Source organism: Scyliorhinus torazame, chromosome 4 (genome assembly GCF_047496885.1).
Source record: "Scyliorhinus torazame isolate Kashiwa2021f chromosome 4, sScyTor2.1, whole genome shotgun sequence".
NCBI classification, from domain to species: Eukaryota; Metazoa; Chordata; class Chondrichthyes; order Carcharhiniformes; family Scyliorhinidae; genus Scyliorhinus; species Scyliorhinus torazame.
Genome location: NC_092710.1, coordinates 108,126,385 through 108,143,753, shown reverse-complemented (window position 1 = coordinate 108,143,753; position 17,369 = coordinate 108,126,385). Strand labels below are relative to the sequence as shown.

General features: G+C 43.4%; 1 protein-coding gene across 2 annotated transcripts in view; it reads left to right on the top strand.

The window, feature by feature from the left end:
• The window catches only part of shprh (SNF2 histone linker PHD RING helicase), a 169,310-nt gene extending 152,650 nt beyond the window's left edge, over window positions 1-16,660 (top strand). For both annotated transcript variants that reach the window (XM_072498445.1, XM_072498444.1), the window contains exons 28-30: window positions 1,182-1,360; window positions 2,946-3,026; window positions 11,604-16,660. In XM_072498445.1, coding sequence (XP_072354546.1) covers window positions 1,182-1,360; window positions 2,946-3,026; window positions 11,604-11,703 — 360 coding nt within the window. In that variant the 3' untranslated portion in view covers window positions 11,704-16,660. The remainder of the gene's footprint in view (window positions 1-1,181; window positions 1,361-2,945; window positions 3,027-11,603) is intronic.
• Window positions 16,661-17,369: the final 709 nt, after the last annotated feature.

The following is a 17,369-nucleotide window of genomic DNA, read 5'->3' as shown; positions in this document are numbered from 1 at the left end:
GATCCGCGGGCGGGCCTGTACCGTGGGGGCACTCTTTCCCTTCCGCCTCCGCCACGGTCTCCACCATGGCAGAGGTGGAAGAGACTCCCTCCACCACGCATGCGTGGGAAACTGTCAGCGGCCGCTGACGCTCCCGCGCATGCGCCGCCCGGGGATGTCATTTCCGTGCCAGCTGGTGGGGCAACAAAGGCTGTTTCCGCCAGCTGGCGGGGCGGAAATTCCTCCGGCGTCGGCCTAGCCCCTCAATGTTGGGGCTCGGCCCCCAAAGATGCAGAACATTCCGCACCTTTGGGGCGGCGCGATGCCCATCTGATTGGCGCCGTTTTGGGCGCCAGTTGGCGGACATTGCGCCGTTTCGGGAGAATTTCGCCCAGTGTCAGCAAACATCACACACAATGACCCTGGACCTCGCACATGTCAGATCCTTTAATAGAGGAGGTGATCCAGAAACAATTCACTTGACCAAAACTAACAGTGAAAGATTCACCCCTGCCATTAATAATAATAATCTTTATTAGTGTCACAAGTATGGGCAGCACGTGGCGCAGTGGTTAGCACTGAGACTACGGCGCTGAGGACCCAGGTTCGATCCCGGCCCTGGGTCACTGTCCGTGTGGAGTTTGCACATTCTCCCCGTGTCTGCATGGATTTCACCTCCACAACCCAAAGATGTGCAGGTTAGGTGGATTGGCCACGCTAAATTGCCCCTTAATTGGAAAACAAAATAATTTGGTACTCTAAATTTATGGGGAAAAGATATTAGTGTCACAAGTAGGCTTACATTAACACTGCAATGAAGTTACTGTGAAAATCCCCTAGTCACCACACTAAGGCGCATGTTCGGGTACACGGAGGGAGAATTTAGAATGTCCAATTCACCTAACAAGCACGTCTTTCGGAACTTGTGGGAGGAAGCCCACGCAGACACTGGGAGAATGTGCAGACTCCGCACAGTGACTCAAGTCGGAAATCGAACTCGGATCCCTGGTGCTATGAAGCAACATAGCTAACCACTGTCGTACCGTGACAAAATAGAAAGCTATATGTGGGTAATTTTGCAACAGAACATAAATAGAGATAAGTTAATTTACATAACTAGAGCTTCCGTCACACGGTCTAGCTGTAAAATTGTTCCATTATCATACACCAGAGTTAAAAATGTGTATAATTACATCTTTCAGGAGAATCTGTCAGCTTTTAAGTACGATTCAAAGATCAATATTTTGCTGCTGCCTCTCCATACGGCATCGAATGGTTTAAACATCATTGAAGCAACATACGTGCTGCTGGTGGAGCCTATATTAAACCATGCTCATGAACTTCAAGCAATAGGAAGAGTACATCGTATTGGACAAACAAAGTGAGCAATAGTTCAGAATTACATGTTCCATCTATTTTTCTGATCTGATATTTTTGTTGTACAACAATCCTTATTGTGCAAATATATAACCAAATGACATGGGCCTACTTCTATAAATTCTGTTGGCCCAACTGGACCATGCCAGTCATTTTGATCCACATGAACCTCGTTCAAACCCCGCCTCATCAAACCCTAATGTCACATACCCTTCTATTCGTTATGTAGTTTCCTCTTCAATTCATCTATGCTATTTACTTCAACTAATAATTTTGAACTCCCTCCCCAACAGCACTCTGGCTGTACCTATACCCCAGGGACTGCAGCAGTTCAAGAAAGCAGACCACCAAGGGCAATTTGGGGATGGATAATAAAAATGCTGGCCTAGCCAGCAATGCCCAGGTCCTGTGAAAGGATTAAACAAAAAACTTGCTGTGTTATCAAATTTCATGTGCCCGAACTTTGAGCAAAGAGGTTAGTCCTGGACTCTAGCTTGGATTTATTATATACTCTTGTATTTTCATGGCTTCTAGCTATGAGCACCCTAACAAGTGGAAACTTATTCTGCATCCACTCTGAAACGTTTTCACAATTTTTAAGACCTTTCTGTTATTTTTGCTGAAGTATGGAAGTTAGTAATGGAATACAATGACGTGACCGTTTTCTATGATTATTTAAGTTATTAGGTTGACTCGATTGGTAGCGCCTTGGTAAGTTTCACTATGTTAAGGGCACTATATAAATGCAAGTAATTGTTGTCCTTTATTAGTACTTGGTCGTATCCAGTATTCTGTAAGGCCTGGTGCATCCTTTTAAATTGTTAACTAAAGGATGATTGCATTGCTTCCTTATATTTTAAATCATCCCCTCAGGGCTGGCTTTACCTTGTAAAATGTTGGTTTTTCATGTTGGTTAACCATGTGAGTTGGCACCTACGAGCTTGGCTTTCCTATCTGAGCTATCTAGAGTGGAACTGCTGTCTCTCATTTCTTTTTAGCATAACTCACATCAGTGTCAAATGAATTGACATGGCACTTTTTAAATGTATACAAACGAACAAAGTTAAAACTGGTTTGAATGTAAAAGAAGGAAGACTTTCACTGAAAAAGCCTTTCACAACCCCAACACCCCAAAGTATTTTGCAGAAGCACTTTTCCGATGTAGTCGCGGTTGTAATGTAGAACGGTATTCTTAGAATTTTACTGCATACTTAGAGGCCATTCTTTTCAGTGCCATTTCTCTGAAAGCTGTCCACTTAATTTCACTTCGCAATCTGTAAAATTGTTTTGCAAGCTGTGTTCAACGTCTTCAGGTTCTCTGAAAGTGAAACAAAAACAGAATATTCTGAAAAAACTCAGCAGGTCGGGAAGCATCTACGGAGAGAAAACGGCTAACTATTTAAGTTGACGATCTTTCATCAGAACTGTGAGAATGACATCACTCTCAGCAGATCGTCCCCTACCTCAGGAAAACGGGACTATTTAGCTGAACTGTGATATGAACCCTGGGTCCTTTGCACTGCTCTGTAATTGCCACACATTGTTTGAATTTATTTACAATGTGTAATAAGTTCCCTTTCTCTTTGTAGGGAAACTGTTGTTCATAGGTTTCTAATTAAAGCTACGATTGAGGAGAGGATGCAGAGTATGCTTAAAAGTACTGAAAAAAGGTGAGTTCAATTTCCACATATTGCAGTTATTATTTCCATTTGTGTCAAGCATCCAGAATTGCTGAAAGATTAAAATAAAACTTTTTGTTAAACAAAGCTTTCAGCTTGTATAGTCAGAATTAGTAAATGAATAGGTTACCCCCCCCCCCCCGCCCCCCCAGTGCCTGAGGCTGAACTATTCTGCTCGCGACCTTGATATCCTATTTGATCCTGAGAATGTGGTTCCAATCACATATCTGCTCCAGCACCAAGACACCCAACTTCCATGCCTATGTTATCTATAGATTTGACTTTTCCATAGCTCTCCTGGCCAACCCCAGAGAACAGTGGATGATCAAGACAAGAGATGAATAGATGTTTGGATAGTAAGGAAGTCAAGCGGTATGGGAATAGTGTCAATTGCGACTCTGTAGATTGCACTTTCATCTTTGAATCAGGGATCCAAAAGTCCCACTTGGATACAAAAAGTACCGTGCTGAAGGAATGTTGCACCAGAGGTGCTGTTTTTTGGATGTGACACTAAACTGAGGCACTGTCTGCCCTCTCGGGTGGCTATAAAAGATCCCATGGCACTATTTTGATGAAGAATAGGTGAGTGATCCCCGGTGTCTTGATCAATATTTATCCCTCAACCATTGATAATCTAGTAATGAACAGATTTTTATGAGTGATATTGATTAATTCGTATTAGTCAGGCCACAGGGGAAGAATTCCCTTGCTGCTGTTTGAAATAGTGCCATGGGATCTTTTATTCCTATCTGGCAGGGCAGACAGGACCTCAGTTCAACATCCAGAGCCAAAGCAAGGATTTCCTGGAACAGATTGCTAACCTGTCTCCAGAAGCTTGGAGCCTGTGGGTGCCACTCTGCATCAAGCATGGCTGATCAGGAATCTCTCCCGCTCTTACCATCTGCCAGTGGCATGTTGGAAGGCTTTTGCAGGTTTGGCAACGTCATGAACACATCTTCCTTGGTTATTAAGCCCTTGACTGGAACTCAAACCCCGGAGCTTTTGATTCGGAGGCAGGGACATTACCCACTGCACGATACGACCTCCTCTCTTAAATATGTGTCCCCTGTTAATTGACCTCTCCATTAGAGGATGCAGAACATCCCTGTCTACTCTAACTAGACCCTTCATAATCTTGTACACCTCAATCAGGTCATCCGTCTGCCTCCTGAGTTCTAAGGTAAAAACACCAGCCTATCTCATCTTTCCTCATCGCTGCAATTTTCAAAACCTGGCAACATTTGTGTAAATGAGCAATTACGTCTCTCCTGTAATGTGGCAATGAGAACTGTACACAGAATTAGGGCACAGTAGTGACCTAATCAGCATTTTATGTAGTTCCGTCATTATATCCCTACTTTTATTTTCAATACCTCGTCCATTAAAAGAAAGCATTCCGTATGCTTTCTTTACCACCTTACTGCCTGTCCTGCCACCTTCAAGGACCTGTGGACATGCCCTCCAAGGCCTCTCATTTCCTCAATCCCTCCTAACACTCTCCCATTTATTGTGTATTACTTGTTTCCATTACCTCACGCTTCTCTGGATTGATTTCTATTTGCCATTTTTCCACTCAACCAAACCATTAATATCATTTTGGAGATGACAGATATCCTTTTCACTATCAGCTACATGGTCAATTTTTGGTCATGGTCATCTGCAAATTTCCAATCTCGCCTCCCACATTTTTCATAGATTATCATAGAATTTACAGTGCAGAAGGAGGCCATTCGGCCCATCGAGTCTGCACTGGCTCTTGGAAAGAGCACCCTACCCAAGGTCAACACCTCCACCCTATCCCCATAACCCAGTAACCTCACCCAAAACTAAGGGCAATTTTGGACACGAAGGGCAATTTATCATGGCCAATCCACCTAACCTGCACATCTTTGGACTGTGGGAGGAAACCGGAGCACCCGGAGGAAACCCACGCACACACGGGGAGGATGTGCAGACTCCGCACAGACAGTGACCCAAGCAGGAATCGAACCTGGGACCCTGGTGCTGTGAAGCAATTGTGCTATCCACAATGCTACCGTGCTGCCCGATTTAAGTCCAAATCATTTAGAGACAACAAACAGCCAGAGCCCCAACACCAAGCCCTATGGGACCCCAGTGGAAACTGCCTTCCATTCACAAAAACACCTTTGTCGCTGAGCCAATTTTAGATCCAACTTACCATCTTTCTCTGTATCCCATGGGATTTCACTTTTCTGACCAGTCTGCCTCTAGGACCTTGTCAAATGCCTTCCTAAAGTCCATGTAGACTACATCCACTGCATCACCCATATCAATCCTCCTTGTTACTTTCTCAAAATAATTTAACTAACTTAGTAAGACACAACCTTCCTCTTTTTAAAAAAAAAACATGCCGGCTATCACTGATGAATCCGTTTTGTTAAGTAACAATTTATCCTGTCTCTCAGAATTGATTCTAATAATTTTTCCATCACCAAAGTCAGACTGACAGCCTATAATTTTCTGGCCTATCTCTCATATCCTTTTAAAATAATGGTACAATGCTTACAGACCTCCAATCCTCTAGTGCAGCACGTATCTATTGAGGATTGAAAATTGATCCTTAGATCTTCCTCCATTTACTCTCTGGCTTTCTTTAACAACCTGGGATACAATTTATTCATCTCGAAGGATGTCAGTCCCTCCAGCACTTCCTCTCTCACTATGCTTATTATATCTAATTTTTCATGCTCCTTGTCTTTAACTAGAATGTCTGCATCATCCCTATCCTTAGTGAAGTTAGAGGCCAAATACTCATTCAGAATCCTGCTCACATCTTTTGCATTAGTGCTCAAGTTACCAGATACATCTTTGATAGGCTCTACTCTTTCCTTAGTTACCCTCTTGCTCTTAATATACTGGTAAAATATCTTTGGGTTTTCATATTCTCTCTTCGCTTTGCTAAGTACCTTTTTTTAAATTCACCCCTGTATATTCAATACTCCTCTCGGCTTTCTACAGTATTAAGTTTTTTCTGACTATCATAAGGCTTTTTTTCTGCTTTCCATACCTGTATTGCTTCCAGATTTGGCAGTCCCACCCTTTTTGCAGTGACATCTCTGGACTGCCCGTAGAATCTTGCTTTTGAATGTCTCCCAGTGGTCTTTCATTGATTTCCCTTCAAGTAGCTGTAACCAGTTCACTTTTGTCAAATCACCTCTCCGCTTCGTAGAATTAGTCTTTCCTCAATTTAGAGCATTTACTCGTGTTCTATCTTTATTCGTTACCAAAATTATGCTGAATCTAACTATTTCGGTGACTATCTCCAAAATGGTCACCCACTGCTACTTCATCCACTCGGCCAGCTTAATTTCCTAAGACGACATCTATAAGACCATAAGACATAGGAGCGGAAGTAAGGCTATTCGGCCCATCGAGTCCACTCCACCATTCAATCATGGCTGATTTCAACTCCATTTACCCGCTCTCTCTCCATAGCCCTTAATTCCTCGAGAAATCAAGAATTTATCAACTTCTGTCTTAAAGACACTCAACGTCCCGGCCTCCACCGCCCTCTGTGGCATAGAATTCCACAGACCCACCACTCTCTGGCTGAAGAAATTTCTCCTCATCTCTGTTCTAAAGTGACTCCCTTTTATTCTAAGGTTGTGCCCCCGGGTCCTAGTCTCTCCTGCTAATGGAAACAACTTCCCTACATCCACCCTATCTAAGCCATTCATTATCTTGTAAGTTTCTATTAGATCTCCCCTCAACCTCCTAAACTCCAATGAATATAATCCCAGGATCCTCAGACGTTCATCGTATGTTAGGCCTACCATTCCTGGGATCATCCGTGTGATTCTCCGCTGGACCCGCTCCAGTGCCAGTATGTCCTTCCTGAGGTGTGGGGCCCAAAATTGCTCACAGTATTCTAAATGGGGCCTAACTAATGCTTTATAAAGCTTCAGAAGTACATCCCTGCTTTTATATTCCAAGCCTCTTGAGATGAATGACAACATTGCATTTGCTTTCTTAATTACGGACTCAACCTGCAAGTTTACCTTTAGAGAATCCTGGACTAGGACTCCCAAGTCCCTTTGCACTTCAGCATTATGAATTTTGTCACCGTTTAGAAAATAGTCCATGCCTCTATTCTTTTTTCCAAAGTGCAAGACCTCGCACTTGCCCACGTTGAATTTCATCAGCCATTTCTTGGACCACTCTCCTCAACTGTCTAAATCTTTCTGGAGCCTCCCCACCTCCTCCATACTACCTGTCCCATCACCTATCTTTGTATCATCGGCAAACTTAGCCAGAATGCCCCCAGTCCCGCCATCTAGATCGTTAATATATAAAGAGAACAGCTGTGGCCCCAACACTGAACCCTGCGGGACACCACTCCTCACCGGTTGCCATTCCGAAAAAGAACCTTTTACCCCAACTCTCTGCCTTCTGCCTGACAGCCAATCGTCAATCCAAGTTAGTACCTTGCCTCGAATACCATGGGCCCTTATTTTACTCAGCAGTCTCCCGTGAGGCACCTTATCAAAGGACTTTTGGAAGTCAAGATAGATAACATCCATTGGCTCTCCTTGGTCTAACCTATTTGTTATCTCTTCAAAGAACTCTAACAGGTTTGTCAGGCACGACCTCCCCTTACTAAATCCATGCTGACTTGTCCTAATCCGACCCTGCACTTCCAAGAATTTAGAAATCTCATCTTTAACAATGGATTCTAGAATCTTGCCAACAACCGAGGTTAGGCTAATTGGCCTATAATTTTCCATCTTTTTCCTTGTTCCCTTCTTGAACAGGGGGGTTACAACAGCGATTTTCCAATCCTCTGGGACTTTCCCTGACTCCAGTGACTTTTGAAAGATCATAACTAACGCCTCCACTATTTCTTCAGCTATCTCCTTTAGAACTCTAGGATGTAGCCCATCTGGGCCTGGGGATTTATCAATTTTTAGACCTCTTAGTTTCTCTAGCACTTTCTCCTTTGTGATGGCTACCATATTCAACTCTGCCCCCTGACTCTCCGGAATTGTTGGGATATTACTCATGTCTTCTACTGTGAAGACTGACGCAAAGTACTTATTTGTATTCAGCTATTTCCTTGTCTCCCATCACAAAATTACCAGCGTCATTTTGGAGCGGCCCAATGTCAACTTTTGCCTCCCGTTTGTTTTTAATGTATTTAAAGAAACTTTTACTATCATTCCTAATGTTACTGGCTAGCCTGCCTTCAAATTTGATCCTCTCTTTCCTTATTTCTCTCTTTGTTATCCTCTGTTTGTTTTTGTAGTCTTCCCAATCTTCTGACTTCCCACTACTCTTTGCCACATTATAGGCTCTCTCTTTTGCTTTGATGCATTCCCTAACTTCCTTTGTCAGCCATGGCTGCCTAATCCCCCCTCTGATAACCTTTCTTTTCTTTGGGATGAACCTCTGTACTGTGTCCTCAATTACTCCCAGAAACTCCTGCCATTGCTGTTCTACTGTCTTTCCCACTAGGCTCTGCTCCCAGTCGATTTTCGTCAGTTCCTCCCTCATGCCCCTGTAGTTACCTTTATTTAACTGTAACACCTTTACATCTGATTCTACCTTCTTTCTTTCAAATTGGAGATTGAATTCTACCATATTATGATCACTGCCTCCTAAGTGCTCCCTTACTTTAAGATCTTTAATCAAGTCTGGCTCATTACATAACACTGAGTCCAGTATGGCCTGTTCCCTCGTGGGCTCCATCACAAGCTGTTCCAAAAAGCTAAAAATCTAGAATTGCACTCCCTTGGGCTAAGAAAGTTTTCTTGAATGCAGTTCAAGAATTTGGCGCCCTCTGTGCCTATTATACTGTTCGTATCCTGGTTGATATTAGGGTTGTTGAAGTCCCCAACTATTTTTTCCCTGTCGCTTTTGCACTCAGAAATTTGCTTACATATTTGCTGTTCTCCCTCTCGCTCGCTCTCGTTCCCTCGCGCTCTCGAACTAATAGAATCGCCTCTTAAATTTGACCCAATTGGGATTGGCATGATTGGTAGTCCCAGTTGGGATCTATTTGCTGTAAGCCATGTTGTGGCCTTTTCTTTTGGCTGAAAATAAATTGCCGTTTTGATTCAGCTTCTCGGGTCTCCTGAGCTTTTATAGTATATCATCCCTCCTCACAGCTGTAATCGATTCTTTAACCAATAATGATACACGCTTACTTTTCTTTGAGCCTCCTCTCAATTCGTCCTGAAAACCCGATATCTAGGGATTTTGAGCTGCCATTTTTGCCTCTCTTGAAGCCACCTTTCTGTTATACCAAAGATATGCTGCCATGTGTCCATCTGTGGCCTCAACTCATCGGCTTTGTTTGCTACAGTTCTTGCATTTCAATAAATACCTTTGCTGCAAATCTTTGATTATTCTGCTTTTCAGCTAATTTTTTGTCTACTGCTCCGTCCTCTGAATATGTCCGATCTGAATCTGCCCTCAGCTTCCCTTCCCCTTGCCACTCTGTAGTTTAAACCCTCTCCAACAACACTAGCAGATCTCCCAGCAAGAACATTCAACCCAGTCCTATTCAAGTGAAAACTGTTCTACAAGTACAGGTTCCATCTTCCCCAGAACTAGTCCCAATGCTTCAGAAATCTGAGGCCTCCTCGTGCACTATCTTTCCAGGCTCGCATTCATCTGGCATATTCTCCTATTTCCATACTCACTAGCACTGGCCTTGGAAGTAATTTGGAGATTACTACCTTTGAGGTTCTGCTTGCTAATCTCTTTTCTAACTCTCTGAACTCAGTCTACAGGACCTCAGCCCTTTTTCTATCACCATCATTGGTCCCAATGTGAACCATGACCTCTGGCTGTACACTTTCTCTGCCCAGAATGTTCTGTAGCCATTTGGTGATATCCATTATTATCCTTGCACCAGGGAGGCAATGTACCATCCTTGAATCATGTCTACGGCCACAAAAACATCTGCTTTCCCCCTAACTATAGAATCTCACACTACTATTGCTCTCCTGTCTTTTCTCCTCCCTCCTGCACAGCTGAGCCACTAATGATGCTCAGGTTATGATTCCGTTTTGTCCAGAGGAACCTCCTTTCCCATTGGTACTCAGAACTGAGTACCTGTTAGAAAGTGTAATGTCCTCCGGGGTCTGCTGCACTACTTGCCCCTCTCTGCCTGCTCTTTCTTAGTAAGAAGTCTTACAACACCAGGTTAAAGTCCAACAGGTTTATTTGGAATCACTAGCTTTCAGAGCGCAGCGCCTTCATCATGACTCGCCTGATGAAGGAGTAGTGCTCCAAAAGCCAGTGATTCCAAATAAACCTGTTGGATTTTAACCTGGTAATGTAAGACTTCTTACTGTGCCCAATCCAGTCCAACACCGGCATCTGCATATCAGCTCTCTCTTAAGCTGCAGGGAGACCTGCTTTTGAAATGCACTGTCCACGTAGCTCTCAACCTCACAAATGCATCTCAGTGACACCAGCTGCCCCTCGAGTAACAAGATATGGTGCTCGAGATTTTCCATTTGGGAGAACTTTCTGCACATATAATTATCCAGGACGTGAAGAGTGTCCTGGAGTCCCCACCCGATACAGGGTGCGCTCTCGACGGATATGAGCTTCCCTGCCATGTCTCAAATTATTTATTTACTGCAGGTAAATTGGAATTTAAATAACCACCATAAAAAGTCAATTAATTCTGACTCCAATTTTATCCGATCTCATTCAGAAGATCACATCTTATACCTCAGTATACTGTTTTCAAAGAAATTCTCCCCAGTGACAGAGTTGATATTTAGCCCTCATTCAACACATAAACAGACAATCTGGTCATTTCTTTCATAGAATCATAGAATTTACAGTGCAGAAGGAGGCCATTCGGCCCATCGATCCTGCTCCGGCCCTTGGAAAGAGCACCCTAAGAAGCCCACACCTCCACCCTAGACCCACAACTCAGTAACCCCACCTAACCTTTTTGGACACTTAAGAGGCAAATTAGCATGACCAATCCACCTAACCTGCACACCTTTGGACTGTGGGAGGAAACTGGAGCACCCGGAGGAAACCCACGCACACAGGAGGAGAGCTTGCAGACTCCACACAGTCACCCAAGACCGGAATTGAACTTGGGACCGTGGCGCTGTGAGGCAGCAGTGCTAACCACTATACCACGGTGCCACCCTCCTTCATTCCTGATTGTGTGATCCTGTTGTACAAACATTGCATGCCATATTTTTCATGTTATAAACTGTGATTACTTCAAAAGTGCAGTCAGGCTGATTTCGCTCAGTTGGTTGCAAAGCTGCTTTGTGATGCAGAGCAAGGCCAACAGCGCAGGTTCAATTCCTGTACCAGCTGAGGTTATTCAAGAACACTCTGCCTTCTCAATCTCGCCTGAGGTGATCCTCAGGTTAAATCACCACCAGTCAGCTCTCCCCCCTCAAAAGGGGAAAGCAGCCTGTGGTCATCTGGGACTGTGGTGACTTTAAATCGGCTGTAATTGAGGTAACCTGACATTGAGGTTGTGGACGACGCCATGAGAACAAAAACAAACAATTCCACGATTTAGAAATGAATTAATCTGACTTTTCTTTCTTAATTGGTCTTTAGTCACAACAAGTCGGTGATTGTACAGTCGGAAGCTTCTGTTCTGACAGTGGGGGACCTGGCAGATCTCTTCTCCGAGGAAGAGAGAACAACAGATGAATGAAAGAGGATTATTGACCACCACTGGAGATTAATAACGTACACTCTCTGCTTTGTTATTTATTATGGAGTCTGAGCATCATTAAGAAAAGGGGCTCGATCTCCACCTGGATACTAATGAAATTGAAACAAACCTGAACTATGAGTGACATCAAATTAAGACACAAGCAATTCTGCTCTTGTTTCGTTTATTAATGAGCTTGAATTTCAGAATGTTAAATACAATCGTGAATGTCCAGTGAGATGTTCAATACTGTGAAGGGCCAAGGTCGGGAATGAAACATTGAATCACAATGGGGAAGGTCGACAATGAAACAGTTGGCTGAAATTTTGCTATAGCAGGGCATCTAATGCCATTTGCCGTTAGTTAGATTTCCCTTACATCCTTCAGCTCAAAGCACATTTGCCCGCTAAATCGCTAAACATGCGAGCTGGTAATGGAACAGTAAGAGAAGCGGAACATCAGAGACCTGACTGAACAGGGCAAACACCAAGGTATCTGTTTACCAATGAGCTGTAGGGTTTGGAAATAAACACAGGAAGGATTGTGAAGGAATGTAAATTAACAGGGGTGAATTCAATATCTAGTACAAAAAGAGAAATACCGAGAAAGAAAGATTAGATTAAGAGAGAAGAAAAGAGATAAGGAAAGTAAGTAAAATATTTCAAATTTGGGCTGTTTAAAATCTCCATCAAAAAGGTAATACCTGATGGAATGAAACTCCACTGGTATTTGTTAATTTCTGGTGCAGAGAGGTTGATTAGAAGTAATTATCATCCAACACTTCATTAAAAGGGCACTTATTCTTGAAATGACAAGACTTAACTTTCTGTGGTGAGTTCAAAGGGTAAATACAGCGAGGTTATTTTAACAAAGCTAATGGTGGAAGCAAACAACTTGGACAGCAACTCTTGGATGGGGGTAAGCGAGAAACAGCACCAGGCATACCGAATAATGAGGTGTCAAGCTTCAACACAGGACTACACGTGTGCCAAAGAGCATAAGCATGAAGTGATAGACAGAGCTAAGTGATTCCACAATCAACTAATCAGCTCTAAGTTCTGCAGTCCTGCTACATTCAGCCGTGAATGGTGCTGGACAATCAAACAACTCGCTGGAGGAGGAGGCTCCACAAATATCCCCATCCTCAATGATGGAGGAGCCCAGCACACCTGTGCAAAAGAGAAGACTGAAGCATTCGCAATAATCTTCAGCCAGAAAGGCCGAGTGGATCATCCATCTTGGTCTCCTCCAGAGGCCCTCCGCATCACAGATGCAGTTTTCAACCAATGCAATTTACCCCACGTGATGTCAAGAAACGGCTGAAGACACTGGATACTGCAAAGGTGATGTGCCTGACAATATTCTGGCAGTAGTACTGAAGTCTTGTCCTCCAGAACTGGCTATGCCCCTAGCCATGCTGTTTTGGTACAGCTACAACACTAGCATTTACCCGGCAAAGTGAAAATTGCCTAGGTATGTCTTCTGCACAAAAAGCAAGACAAATCGACCCTGGCCAATTCTAGCCCTATCCGTCTACTCTCAATCATCAGTAAAGTGATGGAAGAAGTCATCAACGGTGCTATCAAGCGGCACTTACTTAGTAATAACCTGCTCACTGATGTTCAGTTTCGGTTCCACCAGGGTCACTCAGCTCCTGATCTCATTACAGCCTTTTCCATTACATGGACAAAAGAGCTGAATGCCAGAGGTGAGGTGAGAGTGACTGCCCTTGACATCAAGGCAGCATTTGATTAAATATGGCATCAAGGATCCCTAGCTAAACTGGAGTCAATGGGAATTGGGGAGAAAACTCTCCACTGATTGGTGTCATACCTGGCATAAAGGAAGATAATTGTGGTTGTTGGAGGTCAGTCATCTCAGTCTCAGGACATCACTGCAGGAGTTACTCAGGATTGTGTCCAAGGCCCAACCACCTTCAACTGCTTAATCAATGATCTTTCTTCCAACATAAGGTCAGATGTGGGGATATTCGCTGATGATTGCACAATGTTCAGCACCATTCGAGATGATTCAGACACTGAAGCAGTTCACATGCAAATGCAGCCAGACCTGGACAATATCCAGGCCTGGGCTGACAAGGGGCAAGTAAAAGTTGTACCATACAAGTACCAGGCAATGACCATCTTCAATAAGAGAGAACCAAACCATCACCCCTTGACATTCAATTGTATTACCATCACTATCCCCCACTATCAAGATCCTGGAGTAACCCCATTGACCATGAACTGGACAAGCCATATAAATAATGTGGCAGCAAATGCATTGTCAGAGGCTAGAAATCTTGCCTTGAGGAACTTGCCTCCTGACTCCCCAAAGCCTGTCTACCACCTACAAGGCACAAGTCAGGAGTGTGTTGGAATACTCCGCATTTGTCTGGATGAGTGCAGCTCTAACGACACCAAAGAAACTTAAGTCTATCCACAGGCCGCTATTGGCACCATTCCACAAACTCCCTCCACACCGACGCACAGTAGCAGTAGTGGACCATCTGCAAGATGCACTGCAGGAACTCACTGAGGCTCCTTGGGCAACATTGTCCAAACTCATGACCGCTACCACCTAGAAGGTCAAGGGCAGCAGATTCATGGGAATGCCACCAAATGTGGAAATATATTACTGTTCTTTCACTCACTGGATCAAAATCCTGGAACTCCCTCCAAAACACCACTGTGGGTGTAGCTACACCACGTGGGCTGCAGTGCCTCAAGAAGGCAGCTCACCACCACCTCCTCAAGGACAATTATGGATGGGAAATGAATACTGGCCTAACCAGCGAATCCCATAAAATTAATTTTGACAAAAAATGGTGTTGGACTGGTAATCCAAAGGCGCCCAGGCTAATGTTTTGGGACCATGGGTTCAAATCCCTCCGTGGCAGCTGGTGGAATTTAATTCCGTGAACAGATCTGGAATATAAGGCCAGTTTCTGTAATGGTGCCCATGAAACTACCATCCTTATCTGGCCTGGTTTACTCATGACTCCAGATCCACAGCAATGTTGACTCATAACTGCCCTCTGAAAAAGGTTTAGTAAACCACTCAGTTTAAGGGTAATTAGGGATGGGCAATGATGCCCACACTCCATGAATTAAAAAAACACATTTGACCATGCATTTGTTTCTTGCCTGAAATTGCTGTAATAATCATGCATTATTTTGACAGCAGGTTCTGGCCCATCAAATACTCTGGAGGAAGGTCTGTGATGTAGCTGTAAACATGTTCATATTTTTCTTTACAATGTTATATATAGGTATTGGAAAAAAACATTCCTACTATGTCTTTAATATGAAATCAATTCTGATTTTTGGAATAATGTATCAAATAGAGATTTTTAGATTTCTATTGAATTGTCAGATGGGAATGTTGATGTATTGGAGGAATGGACTCCGATAGGAAAGTTTGCCTGGTGAAGCAACGGATGCACGTTCCCTTCCAAGCCACACGTCATCCTGTCTTGGAACCACCTTTCCGCCCCTTCACCGTTGAGCGATCAAAATCTTAGAACCCCCTTTTCAGCAACACTTGCACGAGTCAGACTGCCGTGGTTCAAGATGTAGTGCACCACCACTCACTCAAGGGAATTTAAGAATGGCTATCGAATGCTGGCCTAGCCAGCGATGCTCACACTCAATGAAAGAAAATTTTAAAAACTTTGGATGGCAGAGGGATAAGGAGAGTTTTGGTGTCAGGAGGTGGATTTCAAAGGGAGGATTCAAATAGAATAAGAGAAATAAAAGAGTTACTCTTGTTTATATAGGCAAGTTAATTGTACACTGCAAAGCCTGACAAACAGCAGTAAGACACATCAGATAATCTGCTTTGGTGATTTTGGTTGAAAGATAAATGTTTACCAAGGCACTGGGACAGCTCCTGTGCTCTTCTTGAAAGGCGTTCTTTGTAACAGTTGAAGGGACCTCGGTTTAACATCTTATCCGAAATGTGGCAATTAGGAATGAGCAACAAATGTTAACCATTGTGATAAACCCCAGGAATGAATTTTTAAAATGATAGTGGCCGGAGTTCTCCGGCCACTGCGATTCACTTTTCCAGCCGGCTGTGCATGTCCAACTGCAGGTTTCCCAGCGGCGTAGGGTGGTTACAATGGGAAATCCCATTGGCAAGCGGTGGGAAGAGAGATTCCCGTCACCAGCAAACAGCGTGCCGCCGGGAAACGCACGGCTGGGGGACCGGAGAATCCAGGCCAGTATGTCTGACAGTAGGGCACTTCCTCGCTGCTACACTAAAGTTATGACCTAGATTATGGTCAAGTACTGAAACGTGAGTCCAAGACCTTATAACTCGGGGGTAAGAATGCTGCCAAATGAGGCAAGCTGACACTCAGATAGTCAGGAGGATGGACTTTGATGGGAGAATCTGGTGAGTAGAAGGTGCAAGGGTATTTCTCACCTTCTGAATCATCTGGTATTCTTACACAAGATTCAAATGTAAAAGGTCAAGGGGAAAAATTGACTTGATAGGAAAAGATCCTTGTTAAGAAAAATTGAACCGTAACTTTATCTGACTGACCAAGGTCAAGCTCCCATTTATAATTATTTTCAAATCGCAGGATGCAAAGTTAATATCAGCACAGGATTCTTGCTATTGATCAGCCAGTGCTACTTGTAATATGTTCACATGAATAAAGCTATATCTTTCTTTTCCATCTTTAGGAAATTGGAGGTGTTAAGGAGTTACTTTTCCCATTGATACATTATTTATTGCACAGTTTGGGGAGAAGTTTCTCCTGCTGCTAATTTTAACAAGTATCTTCCTGTGTTAACTAGGTGAGCTTTCCCCTTCTGTTATTCTGTTGTTTTTGCTAAGTTATCCTTGGGAGCAGTTCCACTCCTCTGCATTATTCATTGCTGTGACCCACATGTTGCTTAACGTACTCATTCAGCAGTTGTAAAAATGGAATAAAATGTTTCATTTGTGATTTTTGTTTTAACTGTAAGAAAATTAGTGGTGGAGGAAAGAGATTAGAGTCGAGTTCCAATATGTGAACCATCTGGAAAAACTCCAGGATTGATACCTGAATGGATGTTGAAGCTCTCAGGAGCTTTTATTCTTAAATCAGAAGCGAATACTCTGGCACATCAAAACACACAGGAGCTCTAATCATTCATGGTGAATACACAAAGATACAAATGACGAGCTGGAGTAGGCCACTCGGCTTCTCGAGCCTGCTCCAACATTCACTATGATCATGACTGATCTGATTATAACCTTAATCCCACATTCCTGCCCACCCCCTATAACCTTTCACCCCTTGGTCAGTCAAGAATCTATCGATCCCAGTCTTAAAAATAAGTGTTCCAGAGCCACATGACCATCTGAGAGAAAACATTTCTTATCTCCGTCTTAAATGAGCAACCCCTTATTTTTAAATTTTCTGACGAGAAGAAACATCCTCTCCACACCCACACTGTCAATACCCCTCAGCATCTTAACGGTTTTGCTCAAGTCGCCTCTTATTTTTCTAAATGCTAATGGATACAAACCTAACCTTCAACTTTTCCTCAATAGATAAGCCGCTCAATTCCTGTATCAGTCTAGTAAATCTTCTCGGAACTGCTTCTAATGCATTTACATCTTTCCTTAGATAAGGAGACCAATTCTGTACACAATACTCCAGATGTGGTCTC